Source organism: Panulirus ornatus, chromosome 32, assembly GCF_036320965.1.
Source record: "Panulirus ornatus isolate Po-2019 chromosome 32, ASM3632096v1, whole genome shotgun sequence".
Lineage (NCBI taxonomy): Eukaryota > Metazoa > Arthropoda > Malacostraca > Decapoda > Palinuridae > Panulirus > Panulirus ornatus.
The window spans coordinates 19,416,611-19,444,543 of NC_092255.1; the positions used below are offsets into that span (position 1 = coordinate 19,416,611).

At 37.9% G+C, this 27,933-nt stretch overlaps 1 protein-coding gene across 9 annotated transcripts in view; it reads right to left on the minus strand.

The window, feature by feature from the left end:
- LOC139759125 (uncharacterized) overlaps window positions 1–27,933 on the minus strand; it is a 149,581-nt gene that overhangs the window by 63,445 nt on the left and 58,203 nt on the right. For 4 of the 9 annotated variants that reach the window (XM_071681100.1, XM_071681101.1, XM_071681099.1 and 1 more), the window contains exon 7: window positions 2,863–10,376. The exons of 2 other annotated variants lie outside the window; for them this stretch is intronic. In XM_071681100.1, coding sequence (XP_071537201.1) covers window positions 9,768–10,376 — 609 coding nt within the window. In that variant the 3' untranslated portion in view covers window positions 2,863–9,767. Of the gene's footprint in view, window positions 1–2,862; window positions 10,377–20,006; window positions 20,710–27,933 lie in introns of those variants that run through there. 3 more of the 9 variants (XM_071681106.1, XM_071681105.1, XM_071681110.1) reach the window with 2 other exon arrangements.

Genomic DNA, 27,933 nt, shown 5'->3' on the forward strand with positions numbered 1-27,933 from the left:
ACATTTACCAGATACAATCATCACTGGATTTTTTTTCAGCAGTCAATGCAAAAGGATTCCTTTTAAGTGCTAGGAAGGATCTCCTTACAGAAGGGTCAATTTGCTTTAGATGTAACTTTGCTAAAGGGGTCTGGTAACTGGTAAAGCTGATTTTTCAAAAATTCTTTTGAAATTTTGCCTCATTTAAAACCAATAAAGGAGCAAGCCTACTGGAAAAAACAAGAATATTGTCTCTGGGTATGCCAACATAACACTGGGATATGTTTCATATGAGATACAGCTGCTCACACCGAGTGTTAGTATGAAAACTTTTTCCAGCTCACTGGAAAACTCATGCATTGAGGGGCAAGAGTATGAACTCCATGTATTTTGCATTCATCCTCCAAAGAGGCCATGACTAAGGAATCATAGAGGTATGCCAAAATTATTCACCTTCCTGAGAGAACAAAGTGATGAAATGATGAATTTTGCTATCTCTGGTGAAAAAATGGTGCAAGTTTAGGCCTAAAGACTCAGTTGGAAAAAGCTATGCCTTTCTTTCCACCTTGATGCCTATGTCTTTTCTGAACATGGGAAGAGTTGGAGACAAGCCAGTGTGAGTCCTGGAAGTCAAAGCTTACAATTGAGGAAAGTGTTGGAGAGACCTGTTTTACCTGCAGATGATGATTACTTGGATGATATTTAATGTTTTCCAACAGATGATTGGGTGATTAAACAAACCTACCCTGCTGCAAACGGTTATGAATTTTGCCTTCAGCTGACCTGAATGGATCAGAGAAAGGGAAGGAGAACTGAACCAAAACCATTTCTGATAAAAGACTCTTCTTATCCAGGAATCTGATGAACATGCTTGAAAAAATGGATTGCACCTGACTAGTAAAATCTACTTGGATGGAGGAATTTCCAAAGAGTTTGATGGAAGGGGTACCCCAGTCTCTTTCTATTAAGAAAAAACTGACAAGAAGAACATTTTTTCCTGCTTAAGAGTGATGTGGATTGGCTCCACTGCTCCTGATCCTATTGAGACGAGGAAGCAGAAGACTGAGGTATGAAAATATTCATGGTTATAAATATTTGCGATGAGCTCTTTTTAGCCTTGTCCTTTTGTCTCTTTAGGGAGAGAGACAAAGATAGGGAAGGAATTAACCATGGAATCAGTTTCTCATCTCTTGAGGGATCAAGTGACCTTGGATTCGCATTTCTCTCTAAAGAAGGCATGGCCATGGTAATTTGGAACAAGGACCCCATCACTGTTGAAGCATAGCAGGATTCCTGAGATTAGCATATTAAATCAGTAACACAGAATGAAGAAAACTCCATGGATAAGACCTTACTAATTAGCATTAATCCAGACTAAAGGATTGCTGAAAGGGAGATACATGAGACAACTCTTACTCCTTTGTTTTAACTCTGTAAAGCCCATATGAAGCTAATATACCTAATTTTTTAAAGGAATGCAGAACACTTTACAGGAGTGGGACTTGAACGCAGCCAACATATTTATTATCTATTATACTTTGTTGCTGTCTCCCGCGTTAGCACAAGGAAACAGATGAAAGAATGGCCCAACCCACCCACATACACATGTATATACATACGCGTCCACACATGCACATATACATACCTATACATCTCAATGTATACACATATATACACACACAGACATATACATATATATACATGTACATAATTCATACTGTTTGCCCTTATTCATTCCTGTCGCCACCCCGCCACACATGAAAATGACAACCCCCTCCCCCCGCATGTGTGCGAGGTAGCACTAGGAAAAGACAACAAAGGCCACATTCGTTCACACTCAGTCTCTAGCTATCATGTATAATGCACCGAAACCACAGAGTTAAAAATCTCTTACAACTAGGGAACTTTTAACTCCATTGGTAATCCTTGATAAGATTTGGGTAAGTCAAAGTATTTTTTCCCAAGACTTTGTAGCTGCTCCTGCTTTATGTTCAGAATGTCTAAAATTGTGCTCCATTTTCTTTACAGAGTTAAAATCGATCATACTCATGGAAGTGAGCTAAGGTGCTTGTTTCATCAACAGACCTAAAGTAATGGACATTCCTCTCTCATCTGATGGAATATGTGGTGCTCTAAAAAAATGATGCCACTGTCCTTTAAAAAAGCTCTGTTCACAAAGTAATAACCTCTTTAAACAGATGGAATCCTATTATAGGGTGTGTTCAATAACTCTGAAGCATGAGTACTAGTTCCAAGGCAAGCCAATGAATGGAGAGTAAGCATGATTGCTTGGAAGGTTGCTGGAGTGGGATGTTAATAATGAAAGAGGATGGTGTTCTGAAATCCAGTGATAATAGTGAAGGGGAAGCATCATTATCCCCTACACAGTAAACCTTATACCACGAAAGTCCATAATGGCAGCAGGCAGACATGTTGTCTGGCCTTTTAACTTGGTAAGATCTGATTCTGGTGAAGTAATATTTAGGGGTGGGGTGGGGAGCTGCTCAAATTTGATAAAACACTGAGGCTGGAGTAGAATCTGCTGTATTCAAGACGAGGACTGAGATGGCATCCTTGCTTCTGTTCTGGGATCTGGTAACAGAACCATGGAACCCTTATTGCTTCATCCGCTCATCTGAACAATGCAATGAGCTGCATGTGGCAGTGAACCCCTCACACCTTGTCCGTGATATTGATGAGGAAATTTTAATCTGGCTTTCCTCTACACTGAATTAGGTTTAGTAGAGATACCAACAGCCCTGTCCAAGACTGGCAAACCTGGCAGTTGAATGGATCATACAGAAGATCCCCTGTGATGCTCAGATTGTGAGTAGCACAACAGTCATGTAGGTCATCTTTTTGTAGAACTCTGTAGCAGTTCACCAATGCACATGTTCGGGAGAGTGATTGCTGTTCAGACAACTCCATCACTGGATTCAGACAGAGACCTGGAGGCAAAGATAAGAAAAACACTGGCAAAAGTAAAAACTCTTTCTGTATCCCCAAAGGAAAATAAAATCAAAAACAGTCTGGGAGAATAAGGAATGTGAACAAGGGCAATACAGAATAATAATGAGTTGAGAGGAAGGAAACTGAATATATCCAAGACAGCAAGTCATACAACTGGAGAAAATGAACTCATTTTAAGAACATCCCTCCCAAGTGGTTGAAATCACAAAAGCTAATGAATGGATGGAACACTCCAAAATAAGAAACTTAAACAAAGCATCAGGTAAGGAAGCAGTCCCATGTGGAGTGGTCCAAAGAAAGTTTGCGTTAGGAACCATTCAGTGTGGAAATGGTCTTGAGCATACACCAGTATAATGGAAAAGAGGAAGATGAGAGTAAGAAAAAGCTGAAAAATGTTTCAATGTTTTATTTGTCTGCACAATAATATAAAAAAAAAGGCTTCATTCCCAAAATCAATTTTCCATCAAAGTATGAAAATGATAATTGGTCCTTTTTTTACTACTTTTTCATCATGCCATTAAAACTTACTAAAAACATCAGATAGATGGGGATAAAGATAAAATAAAGTATTCACTGATGATGCTTGCAGGATGGAATCGTAGGTGTAACAAATATTTTGTTCCTTACACTCATAATGATAAGTGAACTATAAAGGTCAAGAAAAATTTGACATGGATTTAAAAGGATGCTAAGCAGCAAGATGTTGCTAATTCATGATCACTTGCATGTTATCACTGCACATATATCTATGTTTACGCATGATGAATGAAATGTAAAGGGTACAAAAAAATCAAGTACCAGATTCATAATGATGCTAAGCAGCCCAGTGTTACCAACTCATAAACATGTTTCAAAACACCTCACATGACATTATTTGTGCATCACAGCACATAACACACTTACACAGCATATCTTGACATTTTAACTCCACAAGGTACCCAAATAACAATGAAAGTGAAAGAGCCATTATCGACAGCAAAATGATAAGGATGATTTCTTATGTACTTCTGAATCTCATCCAGATGAAATTACCATAAACCAAGAATTCCAAAAAAATCAGAAAGTATCACAATAATCTCTTTCAATGCTTCTCATCTGAATTTGGCCTCTAATGTGCAATTGATACTCATAATCCTGGTTGTGGCAGTTGGTCCACAGGAATGGTCAACAAAATAGGGTGTGTGTGTGTGTGTGTGTGTGTGTGTGGAAGGATGGAATGAATAAGATTTTGGGCGATCGGGACCTGAACATACAGGAGGGTGAGAGGCGTGCAAGAAATAGAGTGAAATGGAACGATGTGGTATACCGGGGTTGAAGTGCTGTCAATGGATGGAACCAGGGCATGTGAAATGTCTGGAGTAAACCAAGGAAAGGGCTGTGGGGCCTGGATGTGGATAGGGAGCAGTGGTTGCGAGGTAGCGCAAGGAAACAGACGAAAGAATGGCCCAACCCATCCATATACACATCTATAAACGTAATACCCCACACATGCACATACCTGTACATTTCAATGTATACATAAATATGCATATACAGACATATATATATATTTTTTTATTTATTCTTATTTTGCTTTGTTGCTGTCTCCCGCGTTTGTGAGGTAGCGCAAGGAAACAGACAGATGAAAGAAATGGCTCAACCCACCCCCATACACATGTATATACATACACGGCTACACACGCAAATATAGATACCCATACATCTCAATGTACACATATATATACACACACAGACACATACATATATACACATGCACACAATTCACACTGTCTGCCTTTATTCATTCCCATCGCCACCTCGCCACACATGGAATAACATCCCCCTCCCCTCTCATCTGTGCGAGGTAGCGCTAGGAAAAGACAACAAAGGCCCATTCGTTCACACTCAGTCTCTAGCTGTCATGCAATAATGCCCGAAACCACAGCTCCCTTTCCACATCCAGGCCCCACACAACTTTCCATGGTTTACCCCAGACGCTTCACTTGCCCTGATTCAATCCATTGACAGCACATCGAACCCGGTATACCACATCGATCCAATTCACTCTATTCCTTGCCCGCCTTTCACCCTCCTGAATGTTCAGGCCCCGATCACTCAAAATATTTTTCACTCCATCTTTCCATCTCCAATTTGGTCTCTCACTTCTCCTCGTTCCCTCCACCTCCGACACATATATCCTCTTGGTCAATCTTTCCTCACTCATACTCTCCATGTGCCCAAACCATTTCAAAACACCCTCTTCTGCTCTCTCAACCATGCTCTTTTTATTTCCACACATCTCTCTTACCCTTACATTACTTACTCGATCAAACCACATATTGTCCTCAAACATCTCATTTCCAGCACATCCACCCTCCTGCGCACAACTCTATCCATAGCCCACGCCTCGCAACCATACAACATTGTTGGAACCACTATTCCTTCAAACATAGCCATTTTTGCTTTCCGAGATAATGTTCTCGACTTCCACACATTCTTCAAGGCTCCCAGGATTTTTGCCCCCTCCCCCACCCTATGATTCACTTCTGCTTCCATGGTTCCATCCGCTGCCAGATCCACTCCCAGATATCTAAAACACTTTACTTCCCCCAGTTTTTCTCCATTCAAACTTACCTCCCAAATGACTTGATCCTCAACCCTACTGTACCTAATAACCTTGCTCTTATTCACATTTACTCTTAACTTTCTTCTTTCACACACTTTACCAAATTCAGTCACCAGCTTCTGCAGTTTCTCCCATGAATCAGCCACCAGCGCTGTATCATCAGCGAACAACGACTGACTCACTTCCCAAGCTCTCTCATCCCCAACAGACTTCATACTTGTCCCTCTTTCCAAAACTCTTGCATTCACCTCCCTAACAACCCCATCCATAAACAAATTAAACAACCATGGAGACATCACACACCCCTGCCGCAAACCTACATTCACTGAGAACCAATCACTTTCCTCTCTTCCTACACGTACACATGCCTTACATCCTCGATAAAAACTTTTCACTGCTTCTAACAACTTGCCTCCCACACCATATGTTCTTAGTACCTTCCACAGAGCATCTCTATCAACTCTATGATATGCCTTCTCCAGATCCATAAATGCTACATACAAATCCATTTGCTTTTCTAAGTATTTCTCACATACATTCTTCAAAGCAAACACCTGATCCACACATCCTCTACCACTTCTGAAACCACACTGCTCTTCCCCAATCTGATGCTCTGTACATGCCCTCACCCTCTCAATATATATATATATATATATATATATATATATATATATATATATATATATATATATATATATATATATATATTATTATTATCATTTTTTTTCATTTTGCTTTGTCGCTGTCTCCCGCGTTTGCGAGGTAGCGCAAGGAAACAGACGAAAGAAATGGCCCAACCCACCCCAATTCACATGTATATACATACACATATATATATATTCATACTTGCTGCCTTCATCCATTCCTATTTTTCATACTATTCGCCATTTCCCACATTAGCAAGGTAGCGTTAAGAACAGAAGACTGAGCCTTCGAGGGAATATCTTCATTTGGCCCCCTTCTGTGTTCCTTCTTTTGGAAAATTAAAAGCGAGAGGGGAGGATTTCCAGCCCCCACTCCCTCCCCTTTTGGTCACCTTCTATGACATGCAGGGAATACATGGGAAGTATTCTTTCTACCCCCCAGGGATAATACAGGTACACCACTGATTTTCCGCCAACTGATTGTTAGGTAACCCCTTTAGCCTGGACAAAATTATGAGAGGGAACTTGAAATTAGCAAGGCCACCAGACTAGTTTACTGGGCGGCCACTGATGGCGCTGTGTGGAGGGCGCACTTATTTACATTCTTTACACTGCACTTGGTGGTGATACCGCAATTCTGTGATATTCCTAGCTCATTTTGCTTAAATTTAACCCTAGCTATGGCTTCTAAGGCATATGAGAGTGTCAATTGTGGTGTCAACCATAAATACCAGTCCATATCGATCCGAGATAAAGTAGAACTTTTGAAAAAAATGCCCGTGGTGTTTCGGTGCGTAAGTGGTGTGACATCTACAGTATTGGTTCATCAACTGTTTATGATATAAAGAAGCAAAGGGAGAAATAATGAAATTCTATGCAGACAGCAATTCCAAGAAGCAAATGACAATTAGAAAAACTATGAAAGATGGTAAGAATACTGAGCATGACTGAGCATCAGAGTGATGGAGTGGACTTGTCAGGTAGCATGATAATGGACCAGGCTAAGTTGTTCCATAAAGAACTTAAATTACAACATAAGCATGACTATAGTGAAGGATGGCTTCAAAAATTCAAGAAGCATCATGGAATTTCCATGAATAAAGTGTGTGGAGAAAAGCAGTCAGCAAACCACAAAGGAGCTGCCGAGTATGTGGACAAATTTGTGAAACTCGTAGCTGACGAGAACCTCAGTCCTAAGCAGGTGTATTATGCAGATGAAATTGCATTATCCTGGTGATGCACACCTAGGAAAACACTAACAACAGAGGACGAAGAAGACCCTGCAGGATTCAAACAATTCAAGGACAGACTTACCATCTTAGGGTGCTCAAACATTTAAAATTTGTTCAATTTAAATTTCTAGCACTCCATGGTATACTTTGGACACATGGGAAATGTATAATTAGCAGATTAGAGGTGTGCTGATGAATTATCATTACGTGACCATGGTTGGTCCGACAAAATGGTTAATCCAGCAAGGCGTTGGAACCAAGAGTGCTGGAAAATCGGTAGTGTACCTGTGTACATATAAATATATATAAAGTGTTAATGAAATGGCCTTGATCAGGGCCTCAGCTGACTATGCCTCTTAGCTAAAAAGAAAAGGAAGTAAATTCAAAGCACACAGGTACAAAGCAGGTCTAACAGATAATCCAAACTCCATTCACTATGGAGTATCAGAGAAGGGAGAACATTTCTTTTCAAACTGTTGCAGGCACTATGGAGCAAAATGCACTTTAAAGCTCCTGAGATTTGGCATCATTATTGTAGATTCATCTATACTACTCAAAGGAAGCAACTATGATCATGACATGAAATTCAAAATATCAAAATTAGTATTGCCTTTTTATATATGTTGTATAAGTTCTTTAAATGTTTTTGACATCCAACTGATATCATTGCTACATTGCTTATGATATCACAAAAAGTCTGATAAAAAAATGTTCAGGTGGGGCCTATACATTGAAGAAGTTCAATGTCTTGCAGCATACAGATACAAGAAAACAGGAGAGCAACCGATGATGCAGAAAACCTTGGTTAGAATATATTCTTTTCATGAAATTATTGGCATTTCCATTGAAGGAAAACTAGTTCATAAGTTTGTCAACTTACAGAATGTGGTTTTCTAACACCTTTGCTTAACAAAACACAAGTAACCAACAAAATTAAGATTCAATAATTTTTGTATATCAAATACTGTATAATAATGATTGAGTCAAGGAAACTTCTTGAAATTCTTAATATAGGGTTTAATGAGTTTTATTTGGTACTGGAGATAAAAAATATAATCAACAAGCTATGTCATCTTTATTTACTTCATAATCTAATAATGTTCCTGAAATCTATGCATCATATAGATAAGTACCATTCATAACCTTTGAATATGAAAATTATATTGCATATAGGGGTTATGCTACCCCTTATATTGTCATAGTTGGGATAACAGAAATTTTCAATGCTTAATTATTATGCTATGTCATTTTCATTTACTTCATAATCTGATACCATTCCTGTAATCTATGTATCATGTCAATGAGTAGCGTTCACAACTTTTAAATAAAAAAATTATATTGCATATAATGGTTCTGCTACCCCTCATAACATCATAGTGGTGATAAAAGAGTTTTTCAAAGATGCTTACTTATTTTGTAAATCTAATACTAAGTAAAAGTGATCTAAAGTACCTTTAATACGATCCACTTACAAGTTATGAATACAAACGATAGAGTTTAAAATAAGGTATGTAATATGAAGCGACAAAAACTTTTCAACTTGATGTCAAAAAGGATAGTTTATCAGTATCTTTGAAGTTCAGATGAAGCATAAGTATAGAGCAGAGTTCAAGTAGTCTTCACTTGATGACGAAAAGTCCAGGAATTAAGAGGTTTGGATAGGTTAGAAGACTCTTTCCATTAGTGTTGAAAAGCAAGGCTTGAAATCTGTCAAGTGGTAAGTCATAGGAGCGTCTTCTGTATGCTGAAGCTTGTGCTGCTAAAATGTAGTGAAAATTTAACGTAACTCTAAACATATTCAAATATTTTTTTCTAGAGCCAGCTGCATGTCAGTGCTGAAGAGTTTGAATACCCAGGAACATAATAAAAAGAAAATCTAAGGCAAAATTCAGAGGAAAATAAAAAAATTAGCATTAGTGGTAATGAGTAAAAAATTTTGCAATGCAAAAAGAAGTACAACAATATAAATAAATTTACATTACTGCATTTTCAATTAGCTTTAAATAACAGTAACATTATTTTGTTCAATGAACTTACCCTTTTTGAATCACTAACCAGTACATTCTACAACTGGGCTTTGGTGGTGATGACAGTGAAATTTCATTTCCTTTCTGATATCTTTAAAAGCCTTTGAGTAGTGAACAGAAACATAGAATTCATAAAAAATAGTTAAAATCATTCAAATTACTGATATTCTACTGTATATTTATTAAGCCTCTTAATGAATTATCTGTTATGGCCTGTAAACTTGGTTTAATTATGCTCATTAATGATTACAGAATCAAGAAAAGAGGTTGTTAATGGACCATACAAAAGGATGTTTTCTAAAATCATAAATTATGATTGATGTTGTGATGTACTGACAGGATGTGACTGAGTAAGTGGTTGTGAGGAAATGGAATGTGACTGAGATGATGAAGGGGAGGGTAGTGTTGACTGCTGTGAAGAAAGAGACTGTATTTGAGGCTGAGAAGTATGGGAGTGTGTTTGTTGTTGTAAGGAATGAGAGAGTTGTTGAGACTGAGAAGCAAGTACATGTGCTGACATTTGTGAAGAAAGGGAATGTGAATGAGACTGTTGTGGATGGGATAGTGACTGTGGCTGTCCAGTGCTAGTATGTGGTTGAGGAGGTAGGGGTTGTGACTGATGAAGTGAGTCTGAGGTATCCCCTGATCCACCATCTCCCCACATTTCCCCTCCACCAAAAGGAATTGAGGTTGCTGCAGCCTGATCCTCTGCACACTCTGCAAGCTTCAGGGCACAAGATCTCTCATGTTTATAATAGTTGCTGCAGTGATTGAATGTTCGCCCGCACACTCGACATGCATAAGGCTTCTCCCCAGTGTGAATTCTCAAGTGGTTGCGAAGGATGGACTTGAAGGGGAAGACTTTGGTGCAGAAGGGGCAGGGATGGGGCCGGCCTAGTCTGCGCAACGCTGCTATGCCCTGCAAGAACGGGAGGGACTTGGTCACTACACACTACCCCATGTAACAGTCTTCATGTATCTTATGGTCCCTTAATTCAATAGACCAGCATTTTATTTTTTTTTTATAACTTATCAATATCCTAATTTTCTTCCAGTCCTTTTCTTTTCCCTTTGTATATCAATATATTACCATTCTTGCCTTGTAATTAAATCCACATGCTTTACATAGCAATGATTTACTTATTTTGTTTCATACTACAGATGAAATATAATAATGGAGATGGTATGTATATTTTTCACATTGCATTTCCATTATGAATGTTTAGATAAATGCAGATAATAATATGCTTTTATATTGAGCATTTCCAATGTTCGCATTAATACAAGTTATATACACTTAAAGGAATTAAGGCATTTTCAAAATATTTCAAATTATTTTCAGGTCCTTTTTAAGTTAGGTTAAACTAGTTGACAGTTTTTATTTACACTTATGGGAGTCTTTCCAAATTCTTCAGAAATTATGCCTCACAAACTACTGATCAGTTTGACCGTTACTTTAGTGCACAAGTACAGTACTGCTACTTCTAAAGCATTATGATATACAGGATATCTGAATCATAAAACAATTTGTAACCCAAATAACCCTCCCTTCCTACCATCTATCTCCTATATTAACTCATCAATATAATGTTTGTACTGCCATTTCTGCAACTCTGACTACATTACTAGTGCTCTGTATAGTATAAGTTCTGGATGTTTCCATGCTCTCTTTGGTTCCTAAGACCTAATCACTACAGTATCCCTCTCATCCATGTCAGAAATGGGCTAATTAACTTGTCAACCATGTGTCTAAGAATCAATAAAAGAATGCTTCTCATTAAAGTAGACTATAATAGAAATTTTTTATTGCAGATTATAAGTAGCAGACATTTCTTTTCATAATCATATGTGTATTATTTCAGATATTTTCAATTTTATGTATAATGCTAGTAAAAGCTGTCTGCATTCGTGATATATTGTATCATCTCTATTATTCAGTACTGCATTAAATGTGGTTAAAATGTAAATCTTAGTTTTGCTTATTAAACGACAAAGGATAAATTTGTATACGAGTTTATCGTATGATAACTTCACTAACATTTCATCCCTTCTTGAACGGCTTTTTTGATAAAAATCCACTTCATTTACACAAGAAAAAACAGAATTTACCTCCTTAAAATAGCTTAATCATAAATGTGCATAACTTATACATAATTCTTATGTTACACTAAACCAATGCTTTACACACAGAGGATTTTATACATGAACAAATCAACATTTAGTAGCAAATACTGTATTGTTAAGTTTTTAAAAACAATGATCATTGATTATTAACATAAGTTAAATCATGCTTATTTAAGTTGACTATCAATTATTGTAATAATGAACACCATTAAGTCTTAGCAGGAAAAGGATTACTGTGAGGTTAAGGAAATGAATGAAGTGAAACTGGATGGCTGTTACAAGTGGAAATTGTATAGAGGATTAATATTTAAGCATGAGCAAAAATGTGCATCATGTTTCGTATTCTGTGTTTTGCATCTCATATAGAAGTGAGAAGGTGATTCTTATGATTTAAGTCCAACCAATTCTTTAGTGATAAATCCCTACCATGAAAATCTTTAAAGAAAAACAAAAGATCATAACAAAAATTCTTGCTTACAAAAACAGAAGAATATCAAACAAAAAATCTTGCCTTCTGTACCCTAGCTTAGGCCTGATTTCATCATAAGCACAAAGGTGTTTTCCCTTTATGGCTTAAAGCTTCTTTGTGATGCCATATAAAAACACTGTTCTAGGGTGGGATTAACATTTAAGTAGTTAACAAGGACATGCTAAAAAAGGGATATAACTCTAAAACCATGGAAAGTTTTGTGGGGCCTGGATGTGGAAAGGGAGCTGTGGTTTCGGTGCATTATACATGACAGCTAGAGACTGAGTGTGAATGAATGTGGCCTTTGTTGTCTTTTCCTAGCGCTACCTCGCACACATGCAGGGGGAGGGGGTTGTCATTTCATGTGTGGCGGGGTGGCGATGGGAATGAATAAGGGCAGACAGTATGAATTATGTACATGTGTATATATGTATTTGTGTGTGTGTGTGTGTATATATATGTATACGTTGAGATGTATAGGTATGTATATGTAAGTGTGTGGACGTGTATGTAAATACATGTGTATGTGGGTGGGTTGGGCCATTCTTTCGTCTGTTTCCTTGCGCTACCTCTCTAACGTGGGAGACAGTGACAAAGCACATTAAATAAATAATATAACTCTAAAAGTAACCAAAGGCTCCACAAATGTTGATATGCAATCCTGATTACAGAATTCAACAAATGTAATGATACAAAAATGTACAAATAACATGTCACCATTATTCCATTCCCAATTCCAGTAAATCTCTAAAAATAAAGTAAATTTAATAGACCTCAGGTTGCTTTTTTCTTTTTATGATTACAGTTTTGATTTCTTAATTCCAAGCACACAGAAAACAAGACCACATGAGCTCTGACATTTATGTGATTAAAGGTGTGAAAGGGCCATTTCTTCAAGTTTCTTTACCACAAGTACGGTAAAAAGGAGGTACAAGTTGGTAAAAGAACCAATTTGTTGTTTCATCTCTTCCAAAAAATTAAAACAGAAATAGTTGCTTTTAGTTCTAGCTGGTAGTTCCTTCCTAAGATGGTAGAGCTTAATGTTCACTAAACCTTAGTGGACTATTCGTGAATCATGAGCAGGTGCCTGGTACAGCCTGATCCTGCTACCCATGCAATCTAATATGCCCATCCACATTTGAAGAAGCCAATGGTTCCTTTAATGTCCAGAAGCATGTATAAATGCCAGATGTAACCCCAAACTCTAACAAGCATACAGAAATATCAACAAGGCTAAGTTATTCAGAGATAGCAATGATAAAATGAAACCATGCACTCATCCTGCATGGCCTATGTTTTACTAGGCACTGTAAACTGGAAGTATTGTCTGAAGTTCAGATAATGAAAACAACTAGCTCTTGTATCTGCACTTGTTAGGAGACCATGGAGAAAGATTCTGAATATAATATTAGCAAAAGATTCAATCTTCAAGCTAAGGGAGGCAAATCAAATGGACAAGTACCTAATACGGTCACTGGGTACAAAGATCATCTTGTTCTACACTTGCATTACATCGGCAGCCATTTCACCCACACAAGCATCTCAAACCTGCTTAACCATTGTAAGGTCACCCTTGGCCTCTTTTTTGTTCCAGTCTGCCTCATGCCATTGACTGCAGGGTTTTGCTTCCTTCAGTAACATAGCTAGGTAGTCCTGTTGTACCCTATCTCATTCTTCACATGCCAGTTACTCCTGCAGCCTATGACATTCATTACCATAATTTTTCTGTTTTACTGAGCTTTATATAAGTTGCTCAAGGATTGCAAGAAACTAAAAGGCCACTCAACCATAGACATGTGATTATCTGGCAACTGTCTTATGTCTGCTACCCTCAGACACTGTGAATGCTCCCCTGGTCAGACTACATTCTCCACACATGATTCTAGTGTAGTATCTGGTATATTCATTAATTCTGGTGTTTTCATCAGCTAAGATGATACCATTTCTGTCTATGTGGCCAACAGGAGCATTGAGGACATCCTTCTTAACACAATGATATTTTAATGTATTCCAGTGGCAGTGTCAATGACACTGTCACCACTTCTTTGTTTCTAGTGAGTGCAATTTCATCACCAAAACCCTTTCTGTAGTTGACCTTGACCTATGTGTCTCTGACAGACTTTCCTAAGGACAGGAAACCCCTACAGTCCTTACTTCACCAATCCTTTAGTCTCACTCATTAACCCCAGGGATATACTGAAATTCTTGAACATTTCATTTGCCTTGAAGATAATACACAGCCCATCATGGTACATTCCTGTTTAATGTCTTCCTCACACTCTTTGTGAAGTGGCTGATTTGCTTATATGAGACATACTTGACAACAATATTATAAAGCTCAGTACTTCCTGTTGGAATGTTCCTCTTTTATTGATTCACATGCCCAATAGATAATTTTGCCCACTTACTGACAACAGATGGCTGAACACGGTCATAGTACAGTATCAGACAGATATCCTATCCCTGTTGAGTCTAATCAGGAAACAAAGAAGAAACATATCTCTGTGTTATCCCATATTGACCTTTATGGGTTATGATAGATTACCATGGCAACTTCTAGTAGGCAATACATTGCTTTTTCAATCCCTGGTGGCTACTGCAAATTCTTTTGCATGTCCATGAGATTCTTTGGACTTACCAATACTGTTTTCAAATAAACTACATGTTTTGATAGACTAATTCATGCTGGTCTATCGCTCAAGTTTATCGAATGATGGCTTGTTTCTAGAGGCATCTCATCATCATGAAAATTGATTTGTGGTTCTGGGGAAAAAGTGTGGCCAAAAATGCCCTGAGCTTGAAGGTATATTATGTAAGACCTTCTTATCCTTACGAAAATAAAGTTCACTTTTAAACTCAGCATTTTGTCATGAGCCTGTTGCAACTAATACCTTCTAAGCCAAGTACCGATCACAAAAAGGGACCATGATCATATGGTCACTCAGCCAATCACCACACTGTCCCATCCTCTTGAAGAGCAGTATCAGTTCATTCACCATGAATACTGCTTGGAAATTTTGAATGTACTTTCATGTTACTGATCAGTGATAAGCTGCTTCAACAGCTGAAATGAGCTCTACTCGTGCAACCTCAAGAGTTGGTCCACCATCTGGTGCAACTACACAGCACAGGAATGAGTAAAAGTGAAAGAAATCAAAGACCATAATATTAAGAGAATCTTGGCTCAGAGCACAAAAACATGTACAGGCAAGAAAAATCAGCCCCAACATGAGTGTGCAAATTGAAGTGTTTCAACATCTTGGGAACAGATGGTATCTTCAAAATGATCACTGAAGTGAAGATCAGACAATCCCAAGAGGTTGTGCATACAACATGAAGCAGTTTTCAGTTACTATTAATGGTGTTACAGTTTCCATGTATAAAAAATCTTTCCTTTGTATCATGCCTTAAAGGTAGATACTGCTTGTATAAGGAATTGGTCTGTTAATGGTGTTCCTTTTCTTAATGAGGTAAATGTACTAACCAAACGAGAAATCTTTAGTAGCAAAAACAAGGAAACTGTTCATGCTATAACAGTGAATTCTTCATGTGTAAGGACCAATTTTTGTATCATCAAATGTTTGGGAATGACTACAATAAAAGTTGGGAATCTATGATATTTAAGATTTTAGAAGCTTAAATTAAAAGATGAGGGTGTAACAATATTCTGTATCATTCAGTACATTACAGAAGCCAATGGTGCATGTTCAAAAATGTGATATCTTAAGAATAGTCAGTAATCAAAAAAGTTTTAGAGTCCAACAAAATGAAAGCCACAAAGGATAAAATGAAAAGTGTGTACCAAATTCATTTTTTTTTTTTTTTGCTTTGTCGCTGTCTCCCGCATTTGCGAGGTAGCGCAAGGAAACAGACGAAAGAAATGGCCCAACCCACCCCCATACACATGTATATACATACGTCCACACACGCAAATATACATATACAATATAATGTATTACAGTGATATTTCATTTCACATTTTATTTATTATTCTTGTATACATGCAAGAATACAATGAATTACAATAGCATCCTGGTTAATATTACAATAATATGAAACACTGAATGAGGCAATTGATAAAACTATAGCTGTAGGTCCTCGGGCATTGTGATGCAGAGAGTAAGGTATGGGGCGTATCTTCATTACTAGTTTCTCCTTTTTTGTGGTGATGAAACATCTTCAGAAGGTGTCATTAAATATATTTTCTTGAAAAAAAATCACCTTCTTAAGTCATTATGTTGATACTCAAGGTATTCATACCTGTGATAAAAAAAAGCTGTAAAAGGTTTTCCCCTTTCCGGATCTGCAGGTGATGTAAGATTCCTTCTTGGTCTTGCTAGGTGTAATCATTCTTTCATTTGTGACTCTGCTAAGGCTGCCAATCCCTAGACTATCTTCGTTGAAAAGAATACTCCATTTGTTTGGAGAGAACTCCAGAGGGCTTCCCTTCAAACCCCAAGTCTCTACTTCCTCCATCTTATGCTTCTCTTATTCTATAAATACTTTATTGTAGCTACTGATGCCTTAATGAAAAGGTTAGGGGCTGTCTTCATAAACAGGGAAGATGATAAGTGTCTCAATACCATTGTGTTTGCAAACCATGCTCTTTCCATGGCAGAACAGAACTGTTAGTCAAAGGTATTGATGTCCTTGCTGTCACTTGGGCCCCAAACCACTTTTGTGACTTCATTTATAACTAACCTACTGAAATCCTTACTGATTACCAGCCTTTCCTACACATTTTCAAAGATAAAAACCTACAGGATAAGGAAACCCACTTGTTCCTCACTGTGCAAAAGTACACAAATCAAGAGGGTACAAGGGGGTATGCTTTGTGTATGAGTAGGTCAGGAGAAGGGTGAGAGATTTTGTGGACCTGGGTCTGTGACAGGCTGTGACAGGTAGTGTAATGTCACCATGGCTGTTTAATTCGTTTATGGATGAGGTGGTGAGGGAGGAATGAAAGCAAAGATTTTCGAGAAAGATGCAGGTACTCAGTTTGTTGGGGTGGGGGGCTCCAATTCACTAGGCATACACCCATCGGAAACAACACTCTCTGAACAAACATGAGTCACAATCTCCTGCTTATGTTCTGGACATAACCCATCACTACAACACTATAAACACTGTTTCAGCATATCCCAAGACCTTCCATGTCCATAATGCAACTATTGTATCATAGAGATGGCACCAAGCACTTACAACTAAACTACCCTGCACTTTCTATACACTGACATACGTACACATTACAACACTTGACCACCTGTGGTCTGGACTGATGGACATAGTGCCTCCTGAGTGCTGCAGGATCCTTGTGAGGATCAATGGGACACCTGGGACAGGAAGGTACAATAAAAGTATTTTTTTCATACTAGATTGCTGTTTGCTGTGTTAGTGAGGAAGTGCCCGGAAACAGACAAAGAAAGATACATCCACTCACATACATATATATATGCATTACATATGACAGCTAGAGACTGAGTGTGAATGAATGTAACCTTTGCTGTCTTTTCCTAGTGCTACCTCGCACGCACGTAGGGGGAGGAGGGTGCCATTTCATATGTGGCAGGGTGGTGACGGGAATGGATGAAGGCAGCAAGTATGAATATGTACATGTGTATATATGTATATGCCTGTGTATGTATATGTATGTATATGTTGAAATGTTTAGGTATGTATATGAGCGTGTGTGAGTGTGTATGTATATAACATGTGTATGTGGGTAGGTTAGGCCATTCTTTCTTCTGTTTCCTTGTGCCCCACAAAACTTTCCATGGTTTACCCCAGAAGCTTCACATGCCCTGGTTCAATCCATTGACAGCACGTCGACCCCGGTATACCACATCGTTCCAATTCACTCTATTCCTTTCACTCTCCTGCATGTTCAGGCCCCAATCGCTCAAAATCTTTTTCACTCCATCCTTCCACATCCAATTTGGTCTCCCACTTCTCCCTCCACCTGACACATATATCCTCTTTATCAATCTTCCCTCACTCATATATACATATATATATATATATATATATATATATATATATATATATATATATATATATATATATATATATATTTTTGCTTTGTCGCTGTCTCCCGCGTTTGCGAGGTAGCGCAAGGAAACAGACGAAAGAAATGGCCCAACCCACCCCCATACACATGTATATACATACGTCCACACACGCAAATATACATACCTACACAGCTTTCCATGGTTTACCCCAGACGCTTCACATGCCCTGATTCAATCCACTGACAGCATGTCAACCCCGGTATACCACATCGATCCAATTCACTCTATTCCTTGCCCTCCTTTCACCCTCCGGCATGTTCAGGCCCCGATCACACAAAATCTTTTTCACTCCATCTTTCCACCCCCAATTTGGTCTCCCACTTCTCCTCATTCCCTCCACCTCCGACACATATATCCTCTTGGTCAATCTTTCCTCACTCATTCTCTCCATGTGCCCAAACCATTTCAAAACACCCTCTTCTGCTCTCTCAACCACGCTCTTTTTATTTCCACACATCTCTCTTACCCTTACGTTACTTACTCGATCAAACCACCTCACACCACACATTGTCCTCAAACATCTCATTTCCAGCACATCCATCCTCCTGCGCACAACTCTATCCATAGCCCACGCCTTGCAACCATACAACATTGTTGGAACCACTATTCCTTCAAACATACCCATTTTTGCTTTCCGAGATAATGTTCTCGACTTCCACACATTCTTCAAGGCCCCCAGAATTTTCGCCCCCTCCCCCACCCTATGATCCACTTCCGCTTCCATGGTTCCATCCGCTGCCAGATCCACTCCCAGATATCTAAAACACTTTACTTCCTCCAGTTTTTCTCCATTTAAACTTACCTCCCAATTGACTTGACCCTCAACCCTACTGTACCTAATAACCTTGCTCTTATTCACATTTACTCTTAACTTTCTTCTTTCACACACTTTACCAAACTCAGTCACCAGCTTCTGCAGTTTCTCACATGAATCAGCCACCAGCGCTGTATCATCAGCGAACAACAACTGACTCACTTCCCAAGCTCTCTCATCCCCAACAGACTTCATACTTGCCCCTCTTTCCAAAACTCTTGCATTCACCTCCCTAACAACCCCATCCATAAACAAATTAAACAACCATGGAGACATCACACACCCCTGCCGCAAACCTACATTCACTGAGAACCAATCACTTTCCTCTCTTCCTACACGTACACATGCCTTACGTCCTCGATAAAACCTTTTCACTGCTTCTAACAACTTGCCTCCCACACCATAACCTCCCACACTTAATACCTTCCACAGAGCATCTCTATCAACTCTATCATATGCCTTCTCCAGATCCATAAATGCTACATACAAATCCATTTGCTTTTCTAAGTATTTCTCACATACATTCTTCAAAGCAAACACCTTTATATATATATATATATTTCAATCATACTTATACATACGTACATATTCATACTTGCTGTCTTCATCCATTCCCATCGCCACCCTGCCACACATAAATATATATATATTCTATTCATTATACTTGACTGCCATTTCCTGTGTCAGCAAGGTAGCGCCAGGAAACAGACAAAGAATATGTATATGTAATGACTTTGATGACTGAGCCCTGGAGGAAAAAAGATACTCATTTGGCTCTTTCCTCTGTTGCATCCTAATAATCTTGATTTTATTCACATGCACTCTTCACTTTCTCCTTTCATACTATTCAAAACTCAGCAACATGCTTCTGCAGATTCTTATATGAACCCTCCACCAGTATCGTGTCGATAACAAAAAGTAACATACAAGGAGTGTGTTTATGCTGACATCAGGAAATAGAAGAAAGCACATGGGCAAATAAATCTTTCTGAAAGTGTTAATTCGTTTTGTGCATCAAAGAGGAGAAGATTATGTATTTAGAAAAAAAAACTGGTGATCAAATGAAACTCAAAACTCTGATATATTTTACTTGCAGTACATAAATAACATCATTAAGGGATAAACAGCATCATGCATTTAATTTCATCCTGGACAAGTTTACATGCACCTCTCAAGGAAGAGAGGTTTAAAACAGTTCCCTAAAACAACTGTGCTCCAAATCCTATGAACCATTATTTCAAGCTTATCATCAGAGATATGTAACATTAGTCATACGTTCATTTCCTGTATGAACTGAACAGTGAAATAAGAGACAATACTGTTGATCTGAATGACTAATACTCTGGATGAATTAGTCCCAGACAATGGGAATTACAATACATTCTTAGGTTCAATATCTCAGATATATCAAAAGACCCCTGTCCACTGTGAGCGACAAATAAGCCAAACAGATATTGCATATAATTTGAACTCTAGTGATCAGTACAAAACTTATATTTTGTCACTAACAATAAAACAATCTCAATATAGAACATGAGACATTTCAAGACAGGACTCAGGTAATATTCTGCTATGTAAAAAGGTACAGGATGCATAACTGATTTCTGGTATGCATTAATGATAGTATGTGAAAAGAAAAGTCATCTATCATACATCTAAATGTAAAAATTTGTTACTAAGTTATATCAGATAAATACTGTAGGGTGAAAAGTTAATATTTTCTTAATGCTGAAGGCTCCAGTCACGGACAAAAGTCCACATCAAGGCCAAGACTTATCTGAAATATAAACATCTTAAAGAGAAGAAAAAAAGAAGAGACAAAGGTAAATATTCAAAAATTTTGAAGGATGTGAACAACCTGTCTGCTAAGTCATAGTTATTGAGAAAGCCTTGAAGGAGTTGAAATTTCCAAAGCTTTGAGGGTTGGGAAAGAAACATGTAAAATAAACCTGAGAAGTAAAACTGATGGAAGGTGTCAGGGTGACATGAAACTGACAAAGAGACACAAAGTGCCTACCTAAGTGTACCTGTAATGGGAATTTTGCCAAAAGGCAATGCTAGTGCGAGGCACTCTTTGCACATCTTGCTCAATGAAGGAAAGTATTTCTTTCTGTTAGTATGCTCATTACTGTATATACTTATTGCTCCTATACCCACCTGGGATTGACTTTAACAGTATATAATTTTTCTTTTAAATGATTCCATTGTTTCGTGTAGGTTTCTTATTCTTCCTGATAGTATAAAGAAGAGTCTTTCTTTTAGGGTTCCTGTATATCTTTTTCTATTTCTTTAAAGTATATTCCATGGCATTCTTTCAGACATGGCCCTTTTGGTGTTCTGGGCATCAATCTATGCTTTTGTAGGAGGAAGCCTCTGTCATCAATCTCCTTTATTTCTCACAAGCTGAATACCTCATTGGCAGTCTATAAATGGTAACCTAAACACAGGATGAATCAGTGGAGCTATCTGGATGCCTCAACTACCCGCTAGTGACCATAGTGAATGGTTGTGCACCTGAAACTTGGTGTGTGCACAGCACCTGGTGCATCCTCAACAGGATAGTTCTCCTTTTTCAAGGCATGTTGCATCTCCATTATCTATATAAGTATTTTTATACTATCAGATATAAGGAGACTACTGGGGGTACTAAAATACCCTTGACAAGACTCTTCCAAAATAGTAGGCGTAGCATGCAACAATCACCACACATCTTGCTTGATGAATAATATTGTCTCTGTCTGCTGCCACATCAATAAAATAATTATCTATATTGGGTTTATCTAGGACCAATTTCAACCATGTACTAAATTCATAATGCTTTTGTAGTTGTTTTATGCATGTTTTTCTTGCTGGCCTGTCATATATTTTGTCTGAAAATATTTTTGTATAATCTATGGTATTGCAGACTTGATAATTCTGTTTCTCCCTTACTGAGAGACCTTTCAGTTCAAAGAATTTTCCTTTACCGATTCAATTTGTTGCCAATGTGCAGATGATCATCTATATTTATCTTCTTCCTTCTAGGTTGTAAAGTTGCAATTCTTTCAACCTCTCATGCTTCTGAATTCTACGTTATTTACTTCCATGTGTTTCAGTGGTAAACATATGAGAAAGCAGAATTCAATCCTGCTTCTTTTGTAAATGCTAAACATTTCTATGAATAGTTTCCTGTCTCCTGTATCTAAAGTTCTTAATATCATACCATTCACTACCTAACTCCATAATGCTGTCTTCTCAACATGCTCTTTGAATTCTAGTTTCTCATTTCTATGATGACACCTATATTTTTGATGTCTGTCACACTTTCTCTGTTGGGCCTTTATAGACTGTCATCAATGTATTATCGCTTGTTCCATGACAGACTTCTCAACTTTGTCTTCACTGAACTCCATCTAGTCCATTTCTAACCATCTGTATATTGTATCAAAGTCATTTTTGCATCTCTCTTTCATTAGCTGATACTATGTTTGTTTATTCAATAGTGTTGTCAACACTGTTGTCTGATATCATTATTATAAAGAAAACTGAGGGTAAGACCATTTCCTGTGATACCATCAACAGACCATCTTCATCAGACATGGGTTCATGTGCTACTATTTTGAATTTTCAGTTAAAAACTCTTGATCCATCTTCCTATCTTACCCCTAATGTTTGGATTCGCTCCTCTTTCAAGTAAGAGACTGAGACAGTGTTACATACCTACGAGTACCAATGATGAAATTTTGCCATGATGGCAGAGCTAGCATGTAGCACTCACTGCATGTTCTGCATGGATTTCGTATTAAATTTTCAGATATCTGATTCTGTCTCAAACTGGTCAACTTAAACATCCAACCGCAACTGCTGAATCAGCTTTTTAATTTGACTGAAGAATATTTCTAATTAGATTAAACTCAGTCACCAGCTTCTGCAGTTTCTCACATGAATCAGCCACCAGCGCTGTATCATCAGCGAACAACAACTGACTCACTTCCCAAGCTCTCTCATCCCCAACAGACTTCATACTTGCCCCTCTTTCCAAAACTCTTGCATTCACCTCCCTAACAACCCCATCCATAATATGTGTCGGAGGTGGAGGGAACGAGGAGAAGAGGGAGACCAAATTGGAGGTGGAAAGATGGAGTGAAAAAGATTTTGCGTGATCGGGGCCTGAACATGCAGGAGGGTGAAAGGAGGGCAAGGAATAGAGTGAATTGGAGCGATGTGGTATACCGGGGTTGACGTGCTGTCAGTGGAGTGAATCAAGGCATGTGAAGCGTCTGGGGTAAACCATGGAAAGCTGTGTAGGTTTGTATATTTGCGTGTGTGGACGTATGTATATACATGTGTATGGGGGGGGGGTTGGGCCATTTCTTTCGTCTGTTTCCTTGCGCTACCTCGCAAACGCGGGAGACAGCGACAAAGTATAAAAAAAAAAAAAAAAAGATTAAAGAGTTGTAAATTTTTTGCAGTTTCTGTTCTGTGATTGCTATGCTGTTCATTTTCAAGTAAATATGCAAAATTAATTAGAAAGTGCATGATTACAAGGGAACATTTCATGGTCTACTTAAGCTGGGACCCAAACAGCAGAGACAACCTACAACAGCCAGGAAAAATTATGCTTTTGTTGCCTTAAGTTCTAAACCTGACAGTTCCACAAATATGTATGTATGCCATTTATGATGCTGCATGTGCCAGCCTAAATGCTGTAAACATAGTGCTTTTCACAAAAGTATGTAAATTCACAACTTAATACTTCATTTCTGCTTTTATAATGTTTATTTCAATTTTCCTTTGAATAACCTATAAATCATTCAAATTCTGTTGATGGAGGTTTTCTCAGTATGCACCTATTTATGTTTTCTGCACACGATTTTGCTAAAACAAATGCGTGCACTTATCTTTTGACGTGTTATTCATCTTAAAATCAAAAATGACCACTCAAGGACTCAAAATATTTGGCTTCACCTCTTTGGAAATGCCACAAAGATCTGAAGGAAGTATTCCAACCAAGAAGAAACAGAAGCCTGTTAACAGGAAGTATGACAGCAACTATATTCAGATGGATTCAGAAAGTGGAAATGATATTGTACCAACTGCATTAAGTGTCATAAGTGGAGAAACATGAATCAATTCTGAAACCTAACAGGAATTTGGAGAAAAGGCATGCACACTTCAAGAATAACTATGTTTAATACTTACAAAAGCTTAACTCATCCATGAACTCTCCAGGGATATGTTTGTTTTGACAAATACCGACACTATCACCCTTCTGGCAGCCATTTAAGTCTCCTTGTGGATTGCTATATGTAAAAAGTCCCATATAGTAGGAGAGTCACAGGTAAAGCAAGCAATGTTAGATGTCTGCAGAGAGGTTCTTGGTAAAGGAGCAGCACTCTAAGTAATACAATTTTGTGTTACATTGAAAGGTTGTCTGGTGATACTGAAACTATCCATTGCATGACTGAAAAAAAATCATGCCTAACTGAAAAAATCAAAGCTGTGTGCACTTCAAATGTACGATTTTTTTTTTTTGCAACTAGAAAAATTCAAAGTTGTTTGCATCTCAAATAGACGAATAATTTCATTGGCATACCAATGAAGAGAAAGTGTTTTGAGGATGCATTGATGATTTGGAAAATGCCCACACAAGCAATATGCTCAAAGATATCTCATGTTATTGAAGACAATTTTTAAAGGAACAGCTTGGATAAGAAATGGATTGTTGGTGTTCGTAATGATAGTGCTACTGCAATGACAGGTATGCACTCGAGGGTCACAATGAGAAAATATAAAGCTGCATGTGCTGATTTGCAAGTTACTAAGTATAATCCATTGCAAAATACCTACAAACTAATGGTTCCAGAATGGTCTAATGTGTTGTATAATTGCATCAATGTAGCAAATCTTATGAAAGCCAATGTACTGAATAGCCAAATCTCCAAAGTACCTTATGCAGAGATGAGTGCTGAACAAGTAAACCTTTTGCTGCATACCAAAGTCAGATAGCTATCAACTGTTATGGTGTTGTTCTGAATCTTCAAACTAAAAGAGGAAACCAAGTGTTTCTTGGTTCAAAAGAAATATAAGCTCACACAGTTATTTGACAACGATTGGATTTCAAAATTGGTATACATATTTATGCAAGGTCCACTGACCTTACCCTTCTGCTTGCAAACAAGATAAAAGCTTTCTAAAATAGACTGGTTGTCTGGTAACAAAGGGTTAATGAGGGAATATTTGGTGTTTCACTAATTTACATACATGTCAGAGAACAAAAAATATATTTGTAATATTGCTAGGCTTGTTTGAAAACATTTCAATAATGATGGGGTCAAATTTGATGATTTGATAGTATTCAAACCGAAGACAGATATGCAAGGATAATCACTGAGTTCTCCCAAAGTAATAAATGTGGCATTCTGAGAGGAAGCACATGGTGGGCATGTCTGATTAGAAGTGTTGCAGAGAAGAGCATGGTTGGAGGACCCTAAGGGGTAGAAATATCATGAAAACAGGAGGTGGGTTTAAATACATGAGAAAGAGACTGTTAGAAGAGTGGCTTTGATGCTTGTACTGGGTGTTTATTTATTTGCTCCAGATTGTAAAGTAGGGAAATAAAAAGAGCCTCAACTCCAGTAGGATCACCTGGAGTTGAACCCAACTAATCCTTGTTTTGTACGATGAAATCCCCTGTATAGAAGATTGCAGCACAAGGATGTAAAGAAAGCAATGCTTTGTAGGAAAAGGTTAAATAGTCAGAGTTATAGAGAGTTCAGGGAATTGGAGTGATTCATACTAAACATAAAAGCAAAGTCATGAAAGGTAGAAAGAGTCTGAGACATGACTCCATTGTTTTGAGACCCAAGATCCACAAGACAAGAAATAGGTGTTTTTGTACTTCAGTAGGCAAAAACACTCTTCTTAAGAGTAGAAATGATCACAGCAACCATTGTTGGAGATTTTACAGTGTAACAAGCAAGAAGTAAAAATATTGTGTTCTTTAGAGGGTAGGTTGGATGGAGATGATGAAAGTTGCAGAAATGAACAGAAAAAGAGCCAGATTAAGAAGCTCGGTTATTATGGTTGAAGTGGGTCCTTGTCACTCAATGTTGGAGCCTTCCAACCCTCCTAAACTTGTGATGCCATTCCTAATTCTCAGCAAAGAATTAAGTGATTTGTGTACTGCTGTGGTTTTTAGGCCACAGAGAATACATGGAGCAAAAAACAGACAGTGTAAGTGTGTTGTCAAATGTCATACAAGAAATGGAGTGGGTGTGAGTTTGTGCAGTGGATACTGGGAACCCATTTGAAGGTCAAGCAAAGAGAAAAGATAAAGATTTCCTTTATCTGTATTTATCATTAAAGACACAATTTGTGTTTCAGCTACAGTCCCATTGCTAGTAGATAACATTTTAGAAAATACTGACATATATGATCAAGATATACTTTTAGAAGCAAATGGAATTTAAATAAATGAAACAAAACAAGATAATTTCTATACAAGAATGATGAAAGATACTTAAAATAAGATAGCTGAACAGTGACTCCTACTTCTCACCCTTTAACCAGATCTCTCATAGGTCTACCTTTGCTAGGTAGGGGAATTTTATGATCCATACTTTTGCACTAATGACCGAGTTTTAGATGATCTTCAGTGGTGGCACCAGATGCTCCAGGCATCCTTATACAACAGTTACACGAATTCTTCAGTTACCCTTCAGCTTTGGCATGGAGAGGATGTCACAACAGCCTGCTTAGTGTGTGTGAAATCGACTGGTATTTGCGCCATAGCAATGAGGAGTCTAACAGTCCAAATGATAATGAAGATTCACTTTTTGATGATAAAAAGAAGTATATACATCAAAGCAGCAGATACACAAAGTGCTGTAAGTCAAGACCTGTCAACACCAGGCTATGCAGCAATTGGTGCTACTTCAGCAATTAACTCTCATTAGAAGTTTTTCTCTCTAGAGGCAGGTTGAGGCATATCTTGTGTTTCTCTGTAAAGAGTTTTCTTATTCTTATATAATGTTCTTTTATTCTTTATGAGGGAAGCTGAAAAACAACTATTTCTCAGAAATACAAAGAAATTTATGTGCTTGCTTAAAGGATTAACATATCGTATCTTACAGGAATAGTTTCCCCAGTATTGGAAGTTTGCCGGTTTAACACAATTCCTTCACCAGAAATCACCATTACCCATGACAGCTAGAGACTAAGTATGAATGAATGTGGCCTTTTATGTCTGTTTTCCTTGTGCTACCTCACTGAAGCAGGGGGTAGTGATGCTGTTTCCTGTGAGGCACAGTAGAGCCAGAAATGGGTAAAGGCAAGAAAATATGAATATGTACTTGTGTATGTATGTATATGTCTGTATATACATGTATATGTGTATGTATGGGAGTTTATGTATATATAAGCATATATGAGTGGATGGGCCATTCTTCATCTGTTTTCTGGCACTACCTCGCTGTTACACAGGAAATGGCGATCAAGTATAATAATAATATATATATATATATATATATATATATATATATATATATATATATATATATATATATATATATGAATAAATATAGTGCTAATGGGATGGCCTTCATTAGGGCCTCAGCTGCCTGTGCCTTCTCAGCCAAAAAAAAGTTGAAGTTGTTCGGACATATGGAGAGAATGAGTGTGGAAATATTGACAAAAAGGATATATGTGTCAGAGGTGGAGGGAACAAGGAGAAGCAGGAGACCAAATTGGAGATAGAGTGAAAAAGATTTTGAGTGATCAGGGCTTGAACATACAGGAGGGTGAGAGGCGTGCAAGTAATAGAGTGAACAGGAATGATGTGGTATACCGGGGTCAACGTGCTGTCAATGGACTGAACCAGGGCATGTATATGTACGTGTATGAGCATGTATGTATATATGGGTGTAAACGAGTGGATGGGTCTTTCTTTGTTTCCTGGCGCTACCTCGCTAACGTGGGAAACGGCGATCAAGTATAATAATATCAATAATAATACGAAAGG